Source organism: Scyliorhinus canicula, chromosome 4, assembly GCF_902713615.1.
Source record: "Scyliorhinus canicula chromosome 4, sScyCan1.1, whole genome shotgun sequence".
Lineage (NCBI taxonomy): Eukaryota > Metazoa > Chordata > Chondrichthyes > Carcharhiniformes > Scyliorhinidae > Scyliorhinus > Scyliorhinus canicula.
In genome coordinates this window covers 99,781,537-99,808,075 of record NC_052149.1, presented here as the reverse complement: position 1 = coordinate 99,808,075, position 26,539 = coordinate 99,781,537, and the positions used below count along the sequence as shown (strand labels likewise).

General features: G+C 46.3%; 1 protein-coding gene across 1 annotated transcript in view; it reads left to right on the top strand.

Annotated features, from left to right (window-relative positions):
* The window catches only part of ro60 (Ro60, Y RNA binding protein), a 65,511-nt gene that overhangs the window by 22,050 nt on the left and 16,922 nt on the right, over positions 1-26,539 (top strand). Inside the window, exon 4 of the mRNA XM_038794887.1 lies at positions 23,163-23,309. Coding sequence (XP_038650815.1) covers positions 23,163-23,309 — 147 coding nt within the window. The remainder of the gene's footprint in view (positions 1-23,162; positions 23,310-26,539) is intronic.

Below are 26,539 nucleotides of genomic sequence, written 5' to 3'. Positions count from 1 at the left end.
CTTCAGCCACTTGATCTGCCATTTGATGCTCGTTTGTATGAGAGGAAAATCATGAATGACTCAGTCCCAAGAAATGGCTAACATAAAATAGATGCTTATATTGTTCATACTGCTTAGCCTTTGAGATGTGTCCCTGCTTGGACCCAGCAAAGTTTAAAACTATTACAGAGAAGGGCCTTGAAGATGAAGCATTGGAAGGTATTATTAAGCTGTTTCCACAAATCAGCAAAGATCAAGTAATATTGGAATTGTTTTCTTTTGCTTCAAACTTTGATGTATTAAAGCTATTGCTTAATGATGGTGAGAATGTAGATTCCAGTTGCATCAATTGTAAAATTTGCAGCACTTGCCCATCGTGTGTACTAAAAATTCTGGCATCCAACAGACTTCATGACGAGGCATATGATAACCTTTATGAACTTTATAAAGTCATCTGCACACTATCAGTTACTCAAGTCCAATGTGAGAGGACATTTTCAAAGCTAAAGATCATAAAGACAAGGTTAAGAAATTCGCTGTCTGAGGAGAAATTGGAATCATACATGTTGCTATCCATTGAAAAGGAATTGTTAGATGAATTGGATGCAGAAGCAATTATTGGCAGATTCGCACAATCATCTAGCGAACACAAACGATTGCCCTTAATATAGTGGACTGCAGCAATGCTCTATTGTGCTTTTGAACTATCTGTTAATGTGTAAATTGTGCAGTAAACTATTTAAAAATATCAACCAATTACTTAAAGATTTTTAAAAATTAAAAATTTAATTATAACATTCTGTATTTACATTTGTTATCTACTGCCAGTAATATGTACAGTACATGTACACTGTAATTACTAAGAAATACCCATTTTTTCCACAAAAATTTTAATTGTACCCTTTTTTCCATATGTATTTTTTGAAAATTATATTTATTCGTTATGAAAATTAAATGATAGCATTGTAGTTGTGGGTGGGCCCCCTTTGTCTCCTGGCAACCAATATTTTTAGAGCCAGTCCGCCACTGCTAACAGTATTCATCGCCGGCCTACCAGGGAAGCAAAGGCCAGAATGTCGGCCTCTCCCTCTTCCTGAACTCCCGGGTCCTCTGAAACCCCAAAGATTGCCACCTCCAGGCTCATTACCACCCCAGTTTTCAATACCCGGGACATGACATCTGCGAAACCCTGCCAATACCCCCTAAGTTTAGAGCATGACCAGAACATATGTACATGGTTAGCCGGCCCTCCAGCGCATCTCGCACACTTGTCCTCCAGCCCGAAGAATCTGCTCATCCAGGCCACCGTCATGTGGGCCCGGTGCACGACCTTAAACTGGATCAGGCTGAGCCTGGCACATGTTACAGTCGTGTTTACGTCTTCCAGCCCCCCAAACCCCCCGAGCCCCTCCTCCCACTTAAGCTTCAGGTCCTCGGTCTGCGTATCCTCAGCTCTCATTAGCTCCTTGTAGCCGTCTGAAACTCTACCCTCTCCCACCCCTCCCCCAGAAACTACCCTGTCCTGCCTCCCCTTCGGCGGGAGACGTGGGAAGGACGGCACCAGTCTCCATACAAAATCCCTTACCTGCAAGTATTTAAAGTCGTTCCCTCTCGCCAGCCCAAACCTCTCCTCCAGCGCCCTCATGCTCGGAATGCTCCCTTCCAGGAACAGATCCCCCATCCTCACAATCCACGCCCTCCTCCACAGTCGATACCCCCCGTCCATGTTCCCCGGGGCAAATCGGTGGTTGCCGCAGATTGGGGTCTACATCGATGCTCTTACCTCCCCTACATGCCTCCATCGGCCCCAGATCCGAAGAGCTGCCACCACTATCGGACTGGTGGAGTACCGTGCCAGCGGAAGCGGCAGAGGCGCCGTGACCAGGGCTGCCAAGCTCATGCCCCTATACGAAGTAGCCTCCATCCCTTCCCAAACCGACCCCGCACCCACCATCCATTTCCTTATTATTGCTATGTTGGCCGCCCAGTAATAGTTGCTGAAGTTCGGCAACGCCAGCCCCCCTTCTCCTCTGCTCCTTTCAAGCATCACCCTCTTCACCCGCGGGGACTTCCCCGCCCATACAAATCCCAGAATAATTTTATATAGCCTCTTAAATAAGATGAGAAGACACTGAAAAACAAACGAGAACCGCGGGAGAATCGTCATCTTAACAGTCTGCACTCTCCCCGCCAATGACAGCGGGAGCGCATCCCACCTCCGGACCTCCTCCCTCACACGTTCCACCAGTCGCGACAGGTTGAGCTTGTGCAACCTGCCCCAGTCCCGTGCCACCTGAATCCCCAAATATCGGAAACTCTCCCCCACTAGCCTGAACGGCAACCCCTTTAGCCTACTCTCCTGCCCCCACGCCTGAATTACAATCAACTCGCTCTTAGCCATGTTCAGTTTAGGGGATACAATTATGACCTTATAAAGAGGAATAGACTGAAACTGTGGTGGTTTGGATTAGGAGGTGCACGATTGTAATATGTATCTCTATAATGTCATGTGAAAGTACCTTTAAGAAATGGGTGTTTATAAATAGCTATGTATATAAATATCTGTAGTGAGAGTACCTTTAAGAAATGGGCGTTTATTACTGCAGTGATGCCAGAGAGTGGGTGGAGCTGGGCTGCCTGTCAGCTTTTTACTTTCGTTTTAGGCAGTTTGCTGCAGGGTGTGTTTTAGTTTCGTTTTCAGAGCGGATAGCTGCAGTCACAGCCAGAAGGTTTATGAGTCTCTCTCTCTCTAATCTAAAGATTGTAAATTGATCCTTTGGTGATTTAAAACTAATAACTGTTCTCCGTAGTGACTTTAACCTGATGTGCTTCTGTTTAAAGGTTTTTAAAAAAAAGTCTTATGGACGTTAAAAGGACAGCTTAAGGATTACTGAGTGTTGTATTCTTTGGGGATTATATTTGAATTGATGGTTGTTAAGATGTTCACTGCATGTTTTAAAAAGGTTAACTTAAGTTCATAGAATAAACATTGTTTTGCTTTAAGAAATACTTTTCCATTTCTGTTGTACCACACCTGTAGAGTGGGCCGTGTGCTCCCCATACCACAATCTATTAAAAGTTGTGGTCAGGTGAACTCCATGATACACTTTGGGGTTCTCTAAACCCTGGCCCATAACAAATTGGGGGCTCGAGGGGGATAAAAGTCTATCTATTGGATTGGCTTAGTCAACTTAAAGACAGTGAGGGGTGAGCATATTGTGGTTGCTTTTCAGGTGTGGTATTTTAGTTTAAGTAGGCAGTGTGTTGTGGACAATGGCTCTTTCAGAGACTCTGAAGTTTTTGGGAGTGGAGATGGTCACCAGCAGTACCTTCCAGACAGAGACTAAAAGCAGACTGTTAGATTTGGCAAAAAACATTGCAATTAACATTACCTGACAAAATGAGAAAAGAGGAGGTAATTATGGCGGTGGCTAAGCATTTAAAGTTGCCTGAGATACAGTTTGACTTATTGGAAATGGCTAAGATTCAGTTACAAATTAAGCAAATGGAACATGAGAAATAATTAAAGCAGCTTGAATACGAAAGAGTGGAACGAGAAGGAGACAGAATGGATAAAGAAAGAGAGAGGGGAAAAAGAAAAGGACAGAGATGAAAGGACAAAAGAAAGAATAGCCCTCGCAGAACAAAAAGAAAGAGAAAGGGAGATACAGATCAAGGAAAAAGATAGAGAGAGTTTGAACTTCAGAAAATGGCCATGAAACATGACAATCAGTCAAAATTGGCAGACGTAAAGGGAAACGTACAGTTGGATGATAGTGATGAGGATAGTGAGAAAGAGCATTAAAGTTGAAGGCTTGGTGGGGATCTATTTAAATATGTCCAAGCATTGCCAAGGTTTGATGAGAAGGAGGTAGAAGCCTTTTTCATTTCATTTGAGAAGGTAGCTAAACAAATGAAATGGCCACAGGATATGTGGGTATTACTTCATACAAAGCTGATAGGTAGGGCTAGTGACGTGTTTGCATCACTACCGGAGGAGGTATCTGGGACGTATGACAAGGTGAAAAAAATCTATCTTGGGTGCATATGAACTGATGCCTGAAGCCTACAGACAAAGATTTAGAAATTTAAGGAAAGAATTTGGTCAAACATACATGGAGTTTGAAAGGATCAAACAGAGTAATTTTGATAGGTGGATAAGGGCTTTGAAAATAGACCAAACGTATGAAGCTCTCAGAAAAATTATACTTTTGGAGGAGTTTAAAAATTCAATTCCTGATGTCGTGTGAACTCATGTGCAAGAGCAGAGGGTTAAAACTGTGAGATTAGCAGCAGAAATGGCAGATGATTATGACTTAGTTCATAAAGCTTGTTTTCCGACACCAGTTTCAGCCTTTGAGGGAAAGAAACTGGGGACATGAGAAATACTCAAGTGATAAAGATGATCTGATGGGAGATAATGAGAGTGTACCTCAGATTAAAAAAGAAATCCAGGAGGGTGGAAAAGAAATGAAAAGTTTCAAATGTTTTCACTGTAATAAACTAGGCCATGTAATGTCACAGTGTTGGTGGTTAAAGAAAAGCACTGGGAAGGCTGATGTAGTAAAACAGGATAAGACAGTGGGGTTTGTTAAAGTGGTAAAGGAAAGCCCAAGTGGCGCAAAGGAGGAGCAAAAGATTGCACAGCCTGGTTAAGAAGTGATTGATAAGAAGGTGCCAAATCGCTTTAAATAATTTACTTGTATGGGTAAAGTTTACTCATGTGTATCAGGAGGAGCAGGCAAAGAAGTCACAATTTTAAGAGATACGGAAGCTAGTCAATCTTTAATAGTAAGAGATGAGGAGTGATGTAGCTTGGGAAGAATGTTGCCAGAAAAGGTGGCAATATGTGGAATTCACGGTGAGAGTAGCAGTGTTCAATTATATAAGGTAAGGTTGGAATGTCCAGTGAAGAGTGGTGAAGTGGTAGTAGGAGTAATAGAGAAACTATCTTGTCCAGGAATACAGTTTATCTTGAGTAATGATATAGCTGGATCGCAAGTGGGAGTGATGCCTACTGTGGTTGATAAGCCAGTGAAATATCAGACGACTGAAGTGTTGAAGGACGAATATCCTGTGATTTTTCCGGATTGTGTAGTAACAAGTTCGCAAAGTCACAGGTTAAGACGAGGAGAAATCAGAGTGAAGATGAAGTTGAAGTGCAATTATCAGAAATGATTTTTGATCGGATGGTTGAAAAAAGAACAAGAACAGGTGGAGGATGAGGCAGATATTGTTAGTTCAGGAAAATTGACGGAGTTACAACAGAAAGACATCCGTTTTATTTCTATATATCAGAAAGCATACACGGAAGAGGAATCTGAGTGTATGGCAGAGTGTTATTACTGTAAAAGTAATGACTTGATGATAAAATGGAGACCCTGACATGTGCAGGTGGATGAAAACTGGGGAGAAGTTCATCTGGGGCTGGTTTAGCACACTGGGCTAAATAGCTGGTTTTAAATCAGACCAAGGCAGGCCAGCAGCACGGTTCAATTCCCGTACCAGCTTCCCAGAACAGGCGCTGGAATGTGCCGGCTAGGGGCATTTTCATTTCATTTCATTTCAAGCAGTATTGCCGGTATGGTACAGAAAGGAGGTGTTGTGAGTTGCACATGAGGTACCAGTAGGAGGTAATTTGGGAATAAGGAAAACTCAAGCTAAAATCCAGAAACATTTTTATTGGCCTGGACGACATTAAGATGTAGTTAAATTTTGTCAATCATGTCACACGTCAAGTGATAGGGAAACCTCAAGCAATGATAAAACCAGCGCCCTTAATACCCATTCCAGCATTTGAGGACCCTTTTACAGGGGTCCTAATTGATTGCGTCGGACTGCTTCCTAAAACAAAAAGTGGGAGTCAATATCTTTTGACTATAATGGATGTGTCTACTAGGTTTCCAGAGGCCATTCCAGTACGTAATATTACAGCTAAAAAGATTGTGGAGGAGTTACTTAAATTCTTTACTCGATATGGACTACCCACAGAAATACAATCGGATCAAGGATCAAATTTTACCTCCAGGTTATTCAAAGAAGTTATAGATAGCTTTGGAATAAAACAATTTAAATCAACTGCGTACCGTCCAGAATCGCAGGGAGCGTTACAAGGGTGGCATCAGACATGAAAGACAATGTTGAGGGCTTATTGTCAAGATTATCCAGAGGATTGGGATAAAGGAATTCCATTTGTACTGTTTGCAATTCGGGATGCACCTAATGAGTCAACCGTATTCCGTCCTTTTGAACTAATTTTGGCCATGAGGTAAGAGTACCACTTAAATTGATTAAGGAAAAATTGGTGAGTGAGAAATCGGAAATTACATTATTGGATTACGTGTCAAATTTTAGGGAACGATTAAATAGAGCAGGTGAATTGGCTAAACAACATTTAAAGTTGCACAGCATGTGATGAAACGGGTAGCGGACAAGAAAGCAAAAGTTTGTAGATTTGCCAGTGGAGATAACGTTTTTGTATTGTTACCAGTGGTAGGTGAACCTTTGAAAGCAAGGTTTTGTGGACCTTATCAGATTGAAAGGAAATTAAGTGAGGTGAATTATGTGGTAAGAATGCCAGATAGAAGGAAAACTCAACGAGTGTGTCGTGTGAATATGCTTGAAAGGTACTTTGAAAGGAAAGGAGAGAAAAAGGAGGAGGTTTTAATGATTCTAACTCAGTGACAAACCAAATCCAGATGACTGTGAATTTGACGTACCTCAAATTAAATTGGAAAATGAGGATGTTCTTAAAAATTGGGATAAATTGTTGTTACCTTCCAGGACTGACCTGAAAGAGTTATTGATATCACATGGGCAAGTTTGTAGAGATAAATTGGGAAGTACTAAAATGGCTATACATGATGGAGATGTGGAAAATGCTGTTCTAATCAAACAACATCCATATTGACTTAACCCTTTAAAATTGGCACAGGTTAACAAAGAGATTGAGAGTATGCTTAAAAATGGCAAATTGAAGTGGGTTGCAGCCAATGGAGCTCACCCATCGTGATGGTACCAAAACCAGACGGTACCCAACGGTTGTGTGTGCGGACTATAGAAAGGTTAATGCAGTTACAAGAACGACTCTTATCCTATCCCACATTTGGAGGATTGCATTGAGAAAGTGAGACATCCAGCTTTTATTTTCAAACTGGATTTACTTAAAGGTTACTGGCTAAAGGTTACTGCCTCAAGGTTATCTTTATCTGAAAGGGCAAAGGAGATTTCATCTTTTGTGACTCCAGATGGTATATACCAATTCAAAGTTATGCCATTTGGCATGAAAAATGCACCAGCCACTTTTCAACGGTTAACTAACAAAGTTGTTTCAGGATTACCCAATTGTGTGGTATACATCGACGATCTGGTAATTTTCAGCCAGACATGGAAAGAACATTTCAAACATCTGATGGAGTTATTCAATCGACTTCACGAGTTGGGTCTGGTGAGAAACCTAGCCAAAAGTGAATTTGGACAAGCCCAAGTCACTTTCCTTGGCCATACAATCGGAGAGGATCGTATGGTCACATGGGATGTGAAACCAACAGTTATTGAGGAGTTTTCAATACCCTCCAGACAAAGGGAAATAATGCGATTTCTTGGCATGAGTGGATTTGATCGAACATTTGTGCAAAAGTTTTGTCGCGTGATTGCTCCACTGATGGACTTGCTGAAAAAACATAAAAATTTCATTGGCAGCGGACTTTCAACAGGCATTTGATGGCCTGAAGGCTGTGATAACCAATGCTCCTGTGTTGGAGAATTACAAGGGACTCTGTGATCAGATTGAACTAAAGTATCTGACTTTAAAGAGAAATGCCGAGGCGTAGAGAGATGAACAGATCATGCATAGACCTTCTTGTTCAAAGAGACTATCAATCGAGGAGGATTTCAGTTGGAAGAAGAACAAAAATGGACTATATTATTATATCTGTTTTCGTGTTTTTTTTTAAACGAAAAAGTATATTTACTGTGTGCATTTCTTCAAGGATGGTGAAAAATGAAACCATCTTGAAGTTGATGGTTAATTGTTTTTTCTTGGGGGGGGGAGGAGTCATGTGAGAGTACCTTTAAGAAACAGGTGTTTATAAATGGGTATGTATATATAAATATCTGTAGTGAGAGTACCTTTAAGAAATTAGTGTTTACTACTGCAGTGATGTCAGAGTATGGGTGGAGCTGGGTTGTCTGTCAGCTTTTTACTTTAGCTTTAGGCTGTTTGCTGCAGGGTGTGTTTATTATGTTCCCGCCCCCAAAGAGGAAACATGATATGGCATTGGAGTTGTCACTTAAGAATTAAGATCAGGGGGACTTCCGGTTGCGGCTATGCGGAGCTAAGCCGCACGTTCGGCAGCTCCCGCTTTAAAAGGTCTTGTGGGCTCTTTTAAGGGCCCCAAACAGCGCTGATTCGACGATTCCCGGTGGATAAAGGGGTCTGGAGCAAAACCCCCCGGGATTTATGGTTCAGACTCGAAGTGGGGCGAGGAGAAAAACGGCAGCAGCTCCCCTGGAAAAGCGGGGGAAGGTGGACAAAATGGCGGCCGGTGGAGCCCCTGAGGAGTGGAGGCAGTGGGCTGAGGAGCAGCAGGCGGCCCTTCTGCGCTATTTCACGGAGCTGAAAGGGGAGTTGTTGGAATCCCTGAAGGTGACGACGAGTAAGTTGCTGGAGACCCAGACAACCCAGGGTGCAGCGATACTTGAGTTGCAGCAGCAGGCCTCTGAGCGCGAGGAGGAGGTTTCGGCCCTCGTGAGGAAGGTGGAAATACACGAGGCACTTCATAAAAAGTGGCAAGATCGGTTTGAGGAGATGGAGCTTCGGTAACGGAGGAAGAACCTGCGGATCCTGGGCCTCGAGGAGGGGCTGGAGGGGTCGGACCTGCCGGCCTATGTGGCCGTGATGTTGAACTCGCTGGTGGGGGCAGGATCCTTCCATCTGCCCCTGGGGCTGGAGGGGGCCCATAGAGTGCTGGCCAGGCTAAGGCAAATGAACCCCTGCGGGCGGTGCTGGTGGGGTTCCATCGGTTCAGCGACCGGGAATGTGTTCTCCGATGGGCCAAGAAGGTGAGGAGCAGTAAGTGGGAGAATTCGGTAAAGCGTATCTACCAGGACTGGAGTGCAGAGGTGGCCAAGCGGAGAGCCGGGTTTAACCGGACGAAGGCGGTGCTCCATGGAAAGCATGTGAAGTTCGGCATGTTGCCGCCTGTGGGTCACCTACAAGGATCGGCATCACGACTTTGAGTCCCCGGAGGAAGCGTGGGCCTTTGTGCAGGCTGAAAAGCTGGACTTGAACTAGAGATTGGGGCTGTGGGAGTTTTTATATTCTATTCATGTATCATTGTTTATGCTGTAGCGGGTTATTCTGTTTGTTTTTGTTTTTACTCTCGCTTTCGGACGATGTGGGTCATGGTTTTGTGTTCTAAGGGGGGGTACTGGGGTTTGTGGTTGATCTGTGTCTTTGTTTGTATGGAGTTGGTGGTTGGGTTGGGACTGCGGTTTGGGAGCTGCGTTGGTGGGGTGGGGCAGTGTGAAAGCGCGGGCTTTTCTCTGGTTTCCCGCGCTGTGGGACGAGGGGGTGAGGGGCGTGGCTATTAGACCGGGTTTCCCGTGCTGAAGCGGTGCCCAGGAGCTGATGCAGGGGAGGAGGGGGGACCTCATATCGGGAGGGGTCGGAGTTAGAGCGGGAGCTGCCGGGGTCAGCAGAAGTCAGCTGGCTCACGGCAGTACAGTGGAGGGAGAGTCGCGGCTAGGAGGGGTCCTAGCCTTGGGGGGGGGGGATACCAGGTTGCTGCTGGATTGGCCAGGGAGGAGTTCGGGGGGGGTTCGGGGTGAGGTTCTATCGCCGTGGGAAACGGGCCGAATGGGTGATGGCCAGGGGCGAGCAGTCGATGGGTTATGGCTAGTCGACGGGGGAGGGGGGCGGGGTGCCCCCTGATCCGGCTGATTACGTGGAACGTGAGGGGATTGAATGGGCCGGTTAAGCGGGCCCGGGTGTTTTTGCATCTGAAGGGGCTGAAGGCGGACGTGGCCATGCACCAGGAGACTCACCTGAAGGTGGTGGACCAGGTCTGTCTGAGGAAGGGGTGGGTGGGGCAGGTTTTCCACTCGGGGCTCGACTCGAAGAACTGGGGGGTGGCGATCTTGGTGGGGAAGAGGGTGGCGTTTGAGGCATCTGAGGTTGTGGCTGATAGTGGCGGCAGATATGTGATGGTGAGCGGTAAGCTGCAGGGGGAGAGGGTGGTGTTGGTTAATGTGTACGCCCCAAATTGGGATGATGCTGGTTTCATGAGGCGTATGTTGGGCCGCATTCCTGGCCTGGAGGTGGGGGGCTTGATCATGGGGGGGGGGACTTCAATGCGGTGCTGGATCCCCTACTAGATCGTTCTAGTTCAAGGACAGGCAGGAGACCAGCGGCGGCCAAGGTATTGAGGGGGTTTATGGACCAGATGGGAGGAGTGGATCTCTGGAGGTTCGGGAGGCCGAAGGCTCGGGAGTACTCCTTTTTCTCCCATGTGCACAGGGTTTATTCCCGCATTGATTTCTTTGTTCTGAGTAGGGGACTGGTCTCGAGGGTAGAGGTGACCGAATATTCGGCTATCGCGATTTCGGACCATGCTCCGCATTGGGTGGATCTGGAGATGGGGGAGGCGCGGGACCAGCGCCCACTTTGGCGTCTGGACGTGGGGTTGTTGGCTGATGAGGAGGTGTATAGGAGGGTTCGGGGATGTATCGAGAGGTACCTCGAGGTCAATGATACTGGGGAGGTCCAGGTGGGGATGGTGTGGGAGGCTCTGAACGCAGTGATTGGGGGGAGCTGATCTCCATCCGAGCCCATAGGGAGAGGAGGGAGAGGGAGAGACTGGTGGAGGAGCTGTTGAGTGTGGATAGGAGTTACGTGGAGGCCCCGGAGGAGGGATTGCTGGGGGATCGGCGTAGCTTGCAGGCCAAGTTTGATTTATTGACCACCAGAAAGGCGGAGACACAGTGGAGGAAGGCTCAGGGAGCGGTCTATGAGTATGGAGAGAAGGCGAGCAGGATGCTGGCGCACCAGCTGCGTAAGCGGGACGCGGCTAGAGAGATTGGTGGAGTGAAGGATGGAGATGGGACTGTGGTGCGGCAGGGGGCAGAGGTCAATGAGGTCTTTAGGGACTTCTATAGGGAACTGTACGGGTCGGAGCCGCCGGCGGTGGGAGGGGGAATGGAGAATTTTCTGGACAGGCTCCGATTTCCAAGGGTGCAGGAGGAGCAGGTGGAGGGACTGGGGGCGCCGATCGAGTTGGAGGAGCTGGTCAGTGGGATTGGCCACATGCAGTCGGGGAAGGCGCCGGGACCGGATGGGTTCCCGGTTGAATTTTATAAGAAATATGCGGACCTGCTGGGTCCCCTGTTGGTCAGGACCTTTAACGAGGCATGGGAGGGGGGTGTTCTGCCCCCGACGATGTCTCGGGCACTAATCTCCCTGATCCTGAAGCGTGATAAGGACCCCTTGCAGTGAGGTTCATACAGGCCGATTTCACTGTTGAATGTAGACGCCAAGTTGCTGGCGAAGATCTTGGCCACTAGAATAGAGGACTGTGTGCCGGGGGTGATGCATGAAGATCAGACGGGTTTTGTGAAGGGGAGGCAGCTGAACACTAACGTGCGAAGGCTGCTGAATGTGATAATGATGCCGGCAGCAGAAGGAGAGGCGGAGATTATGGTGGCATTGGATGCGGAGAAGGCCTTTGACAGGGTTGAGTGGGGGTACTTGTGGGAGGTGTCGGAGAGGTTCGGGTTTGGGGTGGGGTTTATTAAATGGGTGAGGTTGCTGTACGAGGCCCCGATGGCGAGTGTAGCGACAAATGGGAGGAGGTCCGAGTGTTTCAGGCTCCACCGTGGGACGAGGCAGGGGTGCCCCCTGTCCCCCTTGCTTTTTGCGCTGGCAATTGAGCCTCTTGCCATGGCTCTCAGGGAGTTGAGGAGATGGAGGGGTTTGGTGCGAGGTGGGGAGGAGCACCGAGTGTCGCTGTATGCGGACGACTTGCTGTTGTATGTAGCAGACCCGGTGGGGGGAATGCCGGAGGTGATGGAGATTCTTGCTGAGTTCAGGAGTTTCTCGGGATATAAATTGAACCTGGGCAAGAGTGAGCTGTTTGTCGTACACCCGTGAGATCAGGAGGAGGGGATTGATAGGCTCCCGCTAAAGAGGGCAGTGAGGAGTTTTAGGTACCTGGGGGTTCAGGTGGCTAGGAGCTGGGGGACTCTGCACAAGCTCAATTTTACTAGGTTGGTGGAGCAGATGGAGGAGGAATTTAAAAGGTGGGACATGCTGCCGTTGTCGTTGGCGGGTAGAGTACAGTCCGTTAAAATGACGGTGCTCCCGAGGTTTTTGTTTTTGTTTCATTTTTGTTCCGAGGGCCTTTTTTTGAGGGTGAACAGCAGCATTCTGGGATTAGTTTGGGCGCACGGGACTCCAAGGGTAAGGAGGTTCTTTTTGGAGTGGGGCAGGGATAGAGGGGGGCTGGCGCTGCCCAACCTCTCTGGGTACTATTGGGCGGCTAACGTCTCGATGGTACGTAAGTGGGTAATGGATGGGGAGGGGGCAGCATGGAAACGGATGGAGATGGCGTCCTGTGGAGGCACGAGCCTGAAGGAACTGGTAACGGCGCCGCTGCCGCTCCCTCCAACGAGGTACACTACGAGCCCGGTGGTGGCGGCTACCCTCAAAATTTGGGGGCAGTGGAGGCGACACAGCGGGGAAGCGGGGGGCTCGATGGAGGCCCCGCTGTGGGGGAACCACCAGTTTGTCCCAGGGAACATGGATGGCGGGTTCGTGGGGTGGCACAGGGCGGGCATTAGGAAGTTGGGAGACCTGTTTATCGACGGTAGGTTCGCGAGCCTTGGTGAACTGGAGGAGAAGTTTGAGCTCCCCCCGGGGAATATGTTCAGGTACCTTCAGGTCAAGGCGTTTGCTAGGCGACAGGTGGAGGGGTTCCCTTTGTTGCCTCCGCGGCGGGTAAGGGATAGGGTGCTCTCGGGGGTATGGGTCTGGGATGGGAAGGTGTCTGACATCTACCAGGTAATGCAGGAGGTGGGGGAGGCATCGGTCGAGGAGCTTAAGGCTAAGTGGGAGGTGGAGCTGGGGGAGCAGATTGAGGAGGGGACATGGGCGGACGCCCTGGAGAGGGTGAACTCCTCCTCTTCATGTGCAAGGCTTAGTCTCATCCAGTTCAAGGTGCTGCACCGGGCCCACATGTCCGGATCTAGGATGAGTAGGTTCTTTGGGGGCGAAGACAGGTGCGTCAGGTGTTCGGGGAGTCCAGCGAACCATGCCCATATATTCTGGGCATGCCCGGCACTGGAGGAGTTCTGGAAGGGGGTGGCGGGGACGGTGTCGAGGCTGGTGGGATCCAGGGTCAAGCCAGGTTGGGGACTCGTGATATTTGGGGTTGGGGTGGAGCCGGGAGTGCAGGAGGCGAAAGAGGCCGATGTCTTGGCCTTTGCGTCCCTAGTAGCCCGGCGGAGGATCTTGCTGCAGTGGAAAGATGCGAGACCTCCGAGTGTGGAGACCTGGATTAATGACATGGCGGGATTCATTAAGTTGGAAAGGGTCAAGTTCGCCCAGAGGGGGTCGATACAAGGGTTCTTTAGGAGGTGGCAGCCTTTCCTCGACTTTCTGGCTCAACGATAAGGTACTAGGTCAGCAGCAGCAGCAACCCGGGGGGGGGAGGGGGGATAGTGTTTAAGTTAATTTGCTTATTGTTAATTTATTCTGTTGTTTATTGGGGTTGGGGGGGGTGTGGGGGGTTTGTTATATGCGTTGTTACGGGTGCTGGGGGGTGTTTATTATTATTATTGTTATTATTGTATTTTGTTGATATATATTTTTCCAAAAATTTCAATAAAAATGATTTACAAAAAAACAGAATTAAGATCAGAAATAAAGAATTATGTGAGATGGATGCCTGTCCATAAGACCATAAGACACATAGGAGCAGAATTAGGCCACTCGGACTATCGAGTCTGCTCCGCCATTCAATCACGGCTGATATTTTCTCATCCGCCTCCTCCTCATAACCCCTGATCCCCTTATTAATCAAGAACCTATCTATCTCTGTCTTAAAGACACTCGGTGATTTGGCCTTCACGGCCTCCTGCGACAGAGTTCCACAGAGTCACCAACCTCTGGCTGAAGAAATTCCTCCTCATCTCTGTTTTAAAGGATGGTCCCTTTAGTCTGAGATCATGTCCTGTGGTTCTAGTTTTTCCTGCAAGCGGAAACATCCTCCCCACATCCACTCTTTGGCCTGTCAGTTGGATAGTGATGGAAATGTGGGCCTATTATAGTTTTTGGATGAAATCGAGACGAGGCTGATCTATTAAATGCCTGGGAGGCATGGTCAGAATTTGATAGATTTGGTAAGCTGTTGGATGGCACGGTGGCACAATAATTAGCACTGCTGCCTTGCAGCGCCAGGGACCCGGGTTCAATTCCGGCCATGGGTGACTGTCGGTGTGGAGTTTGCATGTTCTTCCTGTGTTTTTGCGTGGGTTTCCTACGGGTGCTCCAGTTTCCCCCTACAGTCCAAATATGTGCAGGTTAGATGGAATCTGGGGATAGGGCAGGGAAGTGGGACTAGGTATTGGTGCTCTTTCAGAGAGCATGTGCAGACTCGATGGGCTAGATAGCCTCATTCTGCACTGTCGGGATTCCAAGGATGAAAAGTATAGAATGGATGTGAACAGATTTTGTTAAGATTGATGAAATTGATTTGGAGATACCTGGATCAGTACTAGCATTTAAATTACTGGATTGCACTATGATACCTCATATGGACAAGTAACTTGTGCTTGGTTCTCAGCGAAGCAGGTTCTGTTGTATCAGATGTCTGCTTTTTTTTTTAAACCCTGAGGTACAGTCTGTTCCTTGAGCCTTCTTGAAACAAATAAGGCATTCTGTGGGGTCTCATGATTGCCAGATTTCAGAATAGTCCAGATATCAGACATGAGCATCAATACAAATGCGGGATTAAAGGTAGACCGAGTGAAGATGGAAGCATCTTTAGCGGATCCATCTATTATAGCAAAACACAAAATTCAAGCAAAAATAATGGATAAATGAATTCCAGGCATGCCCAAAGAACAGTTTTAATAGGTGTGTCAAATGTGATAAGTGTCATAATGTGGTGAACTCACCAAAGCGAAGAGGTGGGATCTTCAAAATGACACGACTCAGAAAATTCTGCAGAAGAGGATGAAGATAATGTTGAATCTGAACACATTATACTGGTCACAGTTGCAAAAACAGTGCAGTACTAGATAGTACTAAATAGTGTTTAGGACAGATGGGTAAAATGTCATCTTGATTTGCAAAGTAGTGAATGTCGACTCGAGATCAAGGAATATAAAAGTACTACTTGCTTTCAGTTTAGTGATGGCAGTACATTGAAGTAATTAAAGGCAGCTGCAATTCCATGGAAAGTAGCTAATAAGCAGTTTAATAAATACCGATGTAATCTCTTAGAAGGTGGTGAAAAAGAACAAAATGAAACTCGACATGGAGCATGATAAGACAATTATTTCTGGAAAGTCAACCAATCTGCAGTTTACGCAGTCAGGTCATTATTGTAAGTAGTCATGTATCTTCTTAACAAAATCTGATATTTCTCATTAGATTGTCAGGCAAGTATTTGTGACATTAGGTGATAAGATTAGAAGAGGAAAAAATCTAATTGTCTTAAAAGTGTATGGACAATTTGCTCACCCTACTTGTCAGAGAGCAGGAATCCTACCAAATGATGCAAGAGGTGTTGATGAAGGAAAGAAAAGGAAGCAAATCCTGCACTCCAGATCCCCTAACTTATGCAATAGCGACCCCATGTGCCCCAAGATCTGTGGGTCGAGAACCAGCCTTTTTGATTACATGAAGATCCACGATAGAACCTCAGAACCATGAGTGAATGTCATCCTCGAATCGAGGAACTGCCGACAACGGCTATGTTTGATGAAAAGTATATAAGGCTATTAGAAGAGATGAGCAAGAAGTGTTAAATCTGTGAAAAGAATTGGAGGAAGGCTCACATTCTTTAATCCTTCTATTGAAAAATTACTTCAATAAGTTGTTCTGTGGACCTGGGAGGTATGGATCATAAACAGAAAAATTTTCTTTCTGTATTTTACAAACCTGGTGACTAGAATTAGTCTGCCTATGTAATATATCTCAAGGACAAAAAGGTCATTTAAGACAGAATAATGGAGAAATGGATAGGACCTAGATTTTGGAAAGCAGCAAAGTTTCTGACTGATAATGATGAGAAATTTGCCGTCAAGCGTATTGGCGAAAATGTGAACGTCATGCTTATGACTACAACAGCGGAAAGTCCATTCCAAAATGGACTGTGTGAAATGGTGATTGATGAAATGCTGCATAAAATTTTATTTGATCAACCAGACTTCAAATTGACACCTACTCTGGTATGGGCAGTTCATTCAGAAAATTACTTCAGATTGGGGCAGCAGGGTGGCGCAGTGGTTAGCGCTGCTGCCTCACGGCGCCGAGGCCCCAGGTTCGATCCCGGCTATAGGTCACTGTCCATATGGAGTTTGCACGTTCTCCCCGTGTCTGTGTGGGTTTCGCCCCCACAACCCAAAGATGTGCAGGCTAGGTGGATTGAACACGCTAAAATTGCCCCTTAATTGGAAAAAAATTATTGGGTACTCTAAATTAATTTTAAAAAACAACAAAAAAAAAAGAAAATTACTTCATGTGGTTGAAGGTTATAGTCCCTATCAGTTAGTCTATAGGTGAAATTCAGATGACATTCATCGAGACACAGATCGCAAGTATCGTATAAGACCACCTGAGGGAGATTTAATATATTATAAAAGAGAGGGTCCTGAGACTGAAAAAGCCCTGATATGGTAATAAGTCATGATCTGCTAATACTTATCAAAAGGGTCATTCTTCACAACTAATCAGAATTAATTACAAAATCTCAGATTCTGAGTAGCTGATCAAAGTAAATGTGGCTCTTTATACTTCAAATGCTGGTGTGTTTTGTGTCAAAGGTCTTAAAGATCAAAATACACATACATACAAACATGCATACAAATTAGGCATTTGATCCCTTAAACCCATTCTACCATTTTTTTGGACTTGATTGTGGCCTCATCTCCCCATTCCTGGTTGTCCCTTATACCCTTTGACTCTCTTGTCAGTCAATCATTTATCTAATTCAGCCTTTAAAATATTCAATGACTCTGTCTCCACAGAATTCCATAGACTAATAACCCTTAGAGAAAAAAGTTCTCCCCATCTCTGTCTTTCATGGGTGAGCCCTTATTTTTAAACTGTCCCCTAGTTCTTGTCTTTCCACTGCGGCCCAACCTGTTGAACCTTTTTCGTAAGACAACCTTTCATCCCAAGAATCATTCAAGTGAACCTTCTCAGAGCTGCTTCTAGTGCTATTATATCCTTTCTTAAGTAAGGAGATCAAACTGTAGACCGTACTTTAGATGTGGTCTCACCAACACTCTACACAACTAGATCAAAACTCTCCTACCTTTCATATTCTACTCCCTTTGCAATAAATGACAACATTCCATTTGCTTTTCTGATCATTTTCTGCACCTGTGTATTAACATTTTGTACCAGGACCTCCAGATCCCTCTATATCAGAGAGTTTCCTGTTCGCTGATCAAACATCTATCCATGCTAATTTGTTATCCACTACATCTTCAAAAACTGTTTTATTAGTTTTTCATTTTATACACAACAAAAGTAAAAATAAGCAAGTCTGTACAATCCACTTTATCAAAGCCCCGCGTTGGAGATAGCCTCCAACACCCCACTCCCCTTGCTCTCCCAACCACCCCCTCCCATCCCTTTTTATTTAAAAAAATATATATTTTTATACTCGTTTTTCACATTTTCTCCCAAATGTACACCCAACAATAAACAATAAGCAGTAACAAATATAATGTTCATCCCCATATCGATAACAACAATCCCATCCTCCCACCAACCCCCAAACAGCAGCCCGCATGTTAACAAAAATAAATAACAAAAAGGAATCCGGAATCACCAATAGTCACCATTAACACATACAGTTCCCCCCTCCCCCTCAGTTCAAACTTAACCTTCTCAAGAGTCAAGAATTCCAAAAGATCCCCCTGCCACGCCAGGGCACAGGGTGGAGAGGTTGCTCTCCATCACAACAGGATTGGCCTTCGGGCGATCAATGAGGCGAAGGCAACAACATCTGCCTCCGCACCCGCTTCCAACCCTGGCTGGTCCGACACCCCGAATATGGACTCCTGAGAGCCCAGGTCCAGTTTCATGTGAACCACTTTAGAGATTGCCCTAAAAACATCCTTGCAGTAATCCTCCAGCTTTGGACAGGACCAAAACATACGAACGCGTTGTTTGCGGGGTCCCCCCCACAACGTTCACACACATCTTCGACCCCCCCACAAAGAGCCGGCTCATCCTCGCCCTTGTGAGGTGTGCTCTATTCACCACCTTCAGCTGTATCAGCCCCAACCTCGTGCACGAGGTGGAGGCGTTCACTCTCCGGGGCACCTCACACCAGAACCCCCTTCTCTATATCCTCTCTCAACTCTTCCTCCCACTTTGCTTTGATCCCTAGCAGTGGTGCCTTCTCCTCTTCCAAAATTGATCTGTAAACCACCGCCACTACCCCCTTCTCCAGTTCCCCTGTCGTCAGAACCTCCAGCAATGTGGGGGCCAGCTCCACCGGGATGCTCTGTATCTCCTTCCTGGCAAAATCTCGAACCTGCATTTCCCCGTGCTCCAGCCCATACTTCGCTCCCAGCTCCTTCAATCCTAAATCCGAACCCCAAGAAACAAAACCTTTAGATCCCTTTTTATTATATAGTATGTTTTACTTTATTGCTTTTCATTTGCACACATATTACGGTCGTATAGCAACACAGATATTACATCATGGTAGGTTTCCTGTCTTTACGACCTTTCGGTCCGAGGTGGGGGGGGTAATCGACATGTGCCTCCTTATTCTCTTTCTTCCCTCCCCTCCCTCCCTTTTCGTTGATGTTTGTGGTCTGCTCATTCGGGTTCTGGTTAAGTGTGCTTTTATACCACTTTCAGCTGCATTAGGCTTAGCCTTGCATGTGTGGAGGTGGAGTTGACCCTGTTCAGTGCTTCGCTCTAGAGTCCCCACCCTATTTCAATCCCAAGCTCTTCCTCCTATTTTTCTCTAGTCTCTGAAATTAATGAAATGAAAATCGCTTATTGTCACAAGTAGGCTTCAAATCAAGTTACTATGAAAAGCCCCTAGTCACCACATTCCAGCGCCTGTTTGGGAGGCTGGTCTCTGGTGGGGAGCTTGCTTTTCCCAACAATCGCCTGTACAAGTCTCAGCAGTTCCCCTTCCTAAGTTGCTCGCGTCTAATAGTTCTTCTAGTAGTGATTGTCCTGGCGCCTGTGGGTATGCCCTTGTTTCCCTGTGGTGGAAGTTTTTGACTTGCATGTGTCGTTACCCATTCCCCCTGGTCAGTTGAAGCCTCTCCATCAGTTCTTCTAGCGTCATCATGCTGTTGTCTGTGGAGAAGTCACTAACTGTCAATGTCTCCCCATCCTGTCTCCACCTTTTGAAGGTGGCACCCATTTTGGCTGGCGCAAGCATGTGATTGGTGCACATGGGGGCCATACTGGACATTCCGGTCAGGCCAAAGTGTTGGTTCCATGTCCGGAGCCTGGCTACTACCACTGGGCTTGTAGAGTGCTTGACTGGTGGGGATCAGAATGTTGCTGTGGCTAAGGCACGGAGGGATGTTCCTGAGCAGGAAGCCGTCTCCATTTTTACCCATTCAGTTTCTGTTCCACTGTGGCTGCCCAGTGGTAGTATTGCAGTTTTGGGAGGGCCAGGCCCCCATGCTTCTTGTTCTTTGCAAGACGTTTTGGGGGATTTTTGGATTTTCCCATCCCCCCCCTACCCCGTCGCCCCATCTGTCACCCGTCACACAAACAGCATCATTTTTTTCTAGTGTGTAAGAAAGCCTTGGGGATGCAGATCAGTATGGATCTGAAGAGGAAGAGGAACCTGGGAAGGTTATCCGCTACATTGAGTGCTTCTTTTATGTAATAAATTTGATGTGAAACCTTATCAAGTGCCTTTTGGAAATCCAAGTACACCACAACTACAGGTTTCCCTCTTATCCATGTTGCTTGTTACCTCCTCAAAGAACTCCAATAAATTTGTCAAACACTATTTCCCTTTCACCAAACCGTGTTGACTCTACCTGATTATATTAAGATTTTCTAAGTGCCTTGCTATAACTTCCTCAATAGATTCTCACATTTTCCCGATGACAGAGGTTACGCAAACTACCCTGTAGTTTCCTGTGTTCTATCTCCCTCATTTTCTTAAATAGAAGCGTTACCTTTGCTATTTTCCAATCTGAAATTACATTTACTATTTTCCAATCTAAAGGGATCTTTCCAGAATCAAGGGCTGGACAGTGATAATATCAGTGTTGGCAGAGCTATCACAGCCCCAGGCCTATGGCCCAGAGTGGACACTTGGGTGGTATATCTACCAGAAATATCTAATAAATGTGAAGATGACAATAATTGTGGAACAGAAAGCTTAAGTATTGATTGAATATTCAGCATTATGGACAAGAATTGAGATCCATAGACTAGCCGAATGAGATGAAACAATGGAAAACAAGAAAGGGCAGTGCAAATACTGATAGTGGACTGGGAAGTGACTCTTGCGTCATAAAACTATCACAAACCAAACTTTCAATAGTGCAAAAGGGAGATCTCACAGTTCTCCTGAAAGACATAAATGTGGGCAGCACAGTAGCATGGTGGTTAGCTGCTCCAGGGTCCCAGGTTCGGTTCCCGGCTGGGTCACTGTCTGTGCGGAGTCTGCACGTCCTCCCCGTGTGTGCGTGGGTTTCCTCCGGGTGCTCCGGTTTCCTCCCACAGTCCAAAGATGTGCGGGTTAGGTGGATTGGCAATGCTAAAATTGCCCGTAGTGTCCGAAAAAAGTAAGGTTAAAAGGGGGGGGGGGGGGTTGGGTATAGGGTGGATACGTGGGTTTGAGTAGGGGAGTAGGGTGATCATTGCTCGGCACAACATCGAGGGCCGATGGGCCTGTTCTGTGCTGTACTGTTCTATAAATGTGTAAATTGAGGCCAGAGCACAAATAGAGTAGGCAGTGGAAAAATAGGCCACAAAGCCATTTCGTGCAGACAAGAAGCAGGTTCTCATGATCGTGATGTTTTGGTGGTTGCCAATAAAGTTGAGGATAAACTAGTTAGAGGAAACAAAACAAAGAAAGTTAGGAAATTGTCGAGAGTTCAGCATTTATTCTGAGGTTTCAAATAAAACCTTACAGTTGAGATTTAAAAGTCTAAAGCTTGAAGAGCGACTGAGTGTTACAGAGATTGGAGTGCATTCTCTCACAGTTGGAAAAGTATTCTTAAAATTATTTTTAGCTTTTTTGGCCACATTCGTGAGAGTACAAATCAAGTGACATAAAAACCATGTTTAGTGGACGACGCTTTTCTCTTTCTGAACCAGTCCAAAGAGATGGCAAATACAAAAGGAAAACTATGGAAACTAAATATGTTGATGGCTAATTGATGCTTCAAGGGATGATAGTTTTCAATGAGATCCGTTTTGCTGTAAATAGACTTTTCAACTAAAAGCAGGCTCTGCAGTGTTTCACTGGTGCCATAAAAGGAAACTTTTACTTATTTTCATGATGCATGTTGATTTCCTTTGAGTGGTGGTGCAGAATTTTCGAAGTATGTTTTTAAATAAAATTGTAGTAGAATTTTAAAATTGAGAGTCTTGCCTGTCGGATGTTTAAATATATTGGTTTAGATATTAAATAAAGTAAGTTTAAATCAATACTTTAAATCAATAATCCTATTTAGAGCATGTTACCCCCATCCAGGTTAATCATACTCGGTCACCACTGAAAGATGATATATCTAAAGAAGGGAGAAGGGAATTGTGAAGCTTGATTGGTCATTTAAACTGGTTGTGAGCTCGGATTAGATCTAATGCTAGCTTTGGTGTGATGTATTTGAGAACTATGATGAAATATCCTAAATTACAAAATGATTTAAAAGCAATTAAAACAATAAAAGTTAAATCTGGAGAGATGTGTACTTGCGTTCCTATCCTTCGGTGACCCAAAGAATATGGAGCTCTTCATTAGCATCGATACTTCAGATGCTAATCTTCCTGATGGCTATTCTAGTACAGCTAGTTTCATAATATTTCTGATGGATAAGAATGGCAAATGTTGTCCTTTAACTTGGTAAGTGAAAAAAATAAAGGGGATTCTTAAAGGTACTATGGCTTCCAAAACACTACCTTTTGTGCAGACATTGATATGGGTTCTATTTGTCAAATATTTAAGTGATATTCTGCACAATGGGCATACAGAAGATTATAGACTAATTGAATGTAATATAAATAACCAGTCTTTGTGAGATTGTGTACACTCTCCACAGTCTGATTGAGAAAAGGTTACATGCCTTGCGAGCTTGAAACAAACACTTGAAAGAAAGGACTTTCACGAACTGTCATATTGCTTTCCGCAAAGAAATGCATGTACAGATCAATTTTTATTCAACCGGTCCTGGAGCAACTATATCTCAATGTAATACTTTTGCCGAATGTGGAGGCCTCTGATTTAATTCATTTTGAAATTTTGGTTGTAAAATATAACCTAATTTTTATTTAAACAAATACGTGAATCTGTACCTTTTACACTAATTGTATTTCATTGTATGCAAGTTGTAGGCATTAGCTGGGGATTCACCTGAGTCCCTGTAAATAAGAACAGACTGAAACTGTGGTTATTGGGTGAGGAGGTCCACGCTAGTAATGTGTCCATGCTAGTAATGTGTAAATAAATGCTTATAAAAGTGTGTAAGGGTTGGCTCCTGTTCTCTCCTCCACCTGGAATAACACCTCCCTTGCTTCCCTCTTATCTCTCTTTTTCCCCACCCCCACTGACATCACTGAATATTGTACTTTAATGTTAAATCAATGCATTTGCTGTATTGCATCTCAATGGCCAATTATACAGTGCTGCAATGGAGATATGTATTCCTTTACTGACTTGAAACATTAACTCTACTTGCTGAGTATTTCCAGCATTTTCTGTCGTTATAACAGATTTATTTTATTTTATTAGGTGTGGAAGGCATTACTGAAGGATATGCCTGTTATCACAATGCTTAGAAATTTGGGGAAAATGACTACAGATTCCATTCTGAAACCGGGAAGTGAAGAGGTTACCATGGTGTGTGAAAGATTGAATAACGAGACTATCTTAAAAAAGGTACTGTTTGGTTGCACTCTTTCAAATGCAGATGGTAAAGGCAGCATACCTGTTAATGACCAGTATCTATTGAAAAACAAATTGGAGCAAAGTTAACTTTCTCATGAACAACATACATATGAGGCTTTTTCCTTGTGGAAATGTGTACATTTATTTTACAGTTTGTGCTGATTTGCATATTCTATTACAGTGAATTTAATCTACTCTTGGAGATGTGTAATGTTTCACACAAGCAGTTTTGCAATGAAGAAAATCACAGCTGAATATTGGCAGCATTGAGAGAGCAGTTGACATATTAAGGCTCTATCTGGTCTCTCAAGTGGGCATGAAGATTCCATGGCTTTATTCAAAGTTCTGTCATTCAAATCTGTGCAAGCTACTACTTTTTCCCAACAAACGTGGAAGCAAAAGTTAGGGCTATTGTACCCAAATGTAATTGTAATTTTACTGGTGTGATGAACCTTAAGCTCTGACATTGCTCTGGAATTTGTTTACTGCTGGAGAATTTTAAAAACTTGCCATTTTTTTCAACTTTTTCTTTGTCTCTTATCACGTTTAATTCCTTATACACAATTTCAAAACCATTAAATGTGCTTACAAAAATTGTCTCAATGGAGTAGTTATGTAAAATTTTTAAAAATATTATTTTCAAGTGTTTGGTTGACAGCATAGTTACCTGCATGGTGCAGAACAAGCCATATAGATGATGATTGTGTCTGATGCGTGGTGTGTATCCAGCCAATCTCAGTTAGAACAATACTAAAGCATTGCGGTTATTCTTAAAGTATCTTCGCTAGACCAGTTGAAGTTGCTAATATTCTTGCTCCCTGCTGCTATCCAATACCCATGTTCGTTACTTAAAAAGACCATTCACCGGAAGCTCAGTGGAGGAAAGCACACGGAGCGGTATATGAATACGGGGAGAAGGCGAGTAGGATGCTGGTACACCAGCTCCGAAAGCGAGACGCGGCCAGGGAGATTGGGGGAGTGAAGGATAGAGATGGGAAGGTGGTGCGGAGGGGGGTAGACGTTAATGGGGTCTTTAGGGACTTTTATGGGGAATTGTACCGGTCTGAGGGGGGGGGGGGGGGGGGGGGGGGGGGGGGGGAATGGGGCGCTTCTTGGACAAGCTGCGATTTCCGAAGGTGGAGGCGGGGAAGGTGGAGGGACTGGGGGCGCAGATTGAGCTGGAGGAGCTGGTTAAAGGGATAGGGAACATGCAGTCGGGGAAGGCGCCGGGACCGGATGGGTTTCCGGCCGAATTTTATACAATGTATGCGGACCTGTTGGGCCCCCTATTGGTTCGGACCTTTAACGAGGCAAGGGAGGGGGGGGCTTTGCCCCCAACTATGTCACGGGTGCTGATTTCCTTGATCCTTAAGCGGGACAAGGACCCCCTGCAGTGCAGGTCATATAAGCCGATTTCGCTGCTAAATGTAGACGCCAAGCTGTTGGCAAAGATCTTAGCTACAAGGATAGAGGATTATGTGCCGGGGGGTCATTCAGGAGGACCAGACTGGGTTTGTAAAGGGAAGGCAGTTGAATACCAACATACGAAGGCTTCTGAATGTCATGATGATGCCGGCTGTGGAAGGGGAGGCGGAGATAGTGGTGGCATTAGACGCGGAGAAGGCCTTTGATAGGGTTGAGTGGGGGTATCTGTGGGAGGTGTTGGAAAGGTTTGGGTTTGGGGAGGGGTTCGTCCGTTGGGTGAGGCTGCTTTATGAGGCCCCGATGGTGAGTGTAGGCACGAATAGGAGGAGGTCGGAGTACTTTTGGCTGCACCGGGGGACGAGACAGGGGTGTCCCCTGTCCCCCTTGCTCTTTGCGTTGGCAATTGAGCCCCTGGCCATGGCGTTGAGGGAGTCGGGGAACTGGAGGGGCCTGGTGCGGGGTGGGGAAGAGCATCAAGTGTCGCTTTATGCGGACGACCTGTTGCTGTATGTGGCGGACCCGGTGGGGGGGAATGCCGGAGGTGATGAGGATTCTCAGCGAATTTGGGGGATTTTCTGGGTATAAGCTCAACCTGGATAAGAGCGAGCTGTTTGTTGTGCACCCGGGGGATCAGGAGGAGGGGATTGGTAGGCTCCCACTGAAGCAGGGAGGAGCTTTGGGTACCTGGGAGTCCAGGTGGCTAGGAGCTTGGGGGGGGGGGGGGGGGGGGGGGGGGGGGGGCTGCACAAGCTTAACCTCACAAGGTTGGTGGAGCAAATGGAGGAGGAGTTTAAAAGGTGGGATATGTTACCGCTGTCGCTGGCGGGTAGGGTGCAGTCCATCAAGATGACGGTGCTCCCTATTGTTCCTGTTCCAGTGCCTTCCATCCTAATCCCGAAGGCCTTTTTTTAGGAGAGTTAACAGGAGTATTACGGGATTTGTCTGGGCGCATGGGACTCCGAGGGTGAGAAGGGTATTTTTGGAGCGGGGCAGGGATAGGGGGGGGGCTGGTGCTGCCCAACCTCTGTGGGTACTATTGGGCTGCCAACGCAGCGATGGTGCGTAAGTGGGTAATGGACGGGGAAGGGGCAGCATGGAAGAGGATGGAGATGGCGTCCTGTGTGGACACGAGCCTGGAGGCGCTGGTAACGGCGCCGTTGCCGCTCCCTCCAATGAGGTATACCACGAGCCTGGTGGTGGCGGCTACCCTCAAAATTTGGGGGCAATGGAGACGGCATAGGGGGGAGGTGGGGGGCTCGATGGAGTCCCCGATACGGGGGAACCACCGGTTTGTTCCAGGGAGCATCGATGGCGGGTTTCTGGGCTGGCACAGGGTATGTATTAGGAGTTTGAGGGACTTGTTTGTGGATGGGAGGTTCGAGAGCCTGGGTGAGTTAGAGGGGAAGTTTGGGCTCCCCCCGGGGAACATGTTTAGGTACATGCAGGTTAGGGCGTTTTCCAGGTGGCAGGAGGAGGATTTCGAACAGATACCACGTAATGCAGGAGGTATTTGGGGTAGCAGCGGAGCCGGGAGTGCAGAGGCGAAAGAGGCCGGTGTTCTGGCCTTTGCGTCCCTAGTAGCTCGACGTAGGATTTTGCTTCAGTGGAAGGATGCGAGGCCCCCAAGCATGGAGGCCTGGATCAATGACATGGCGGGGTTCATCAAGTTGGAGAGGGTGAAATTCACCCTGAGAGGGTTGGTGCAAGGGTTCTTTAGGCGGTGGCAGCCTTTCCTGGACTTCCTGGCGGAACGGTAGGGAAATAGGCCGGCAGCAGCAGCAACCCTGGGGGGGGGG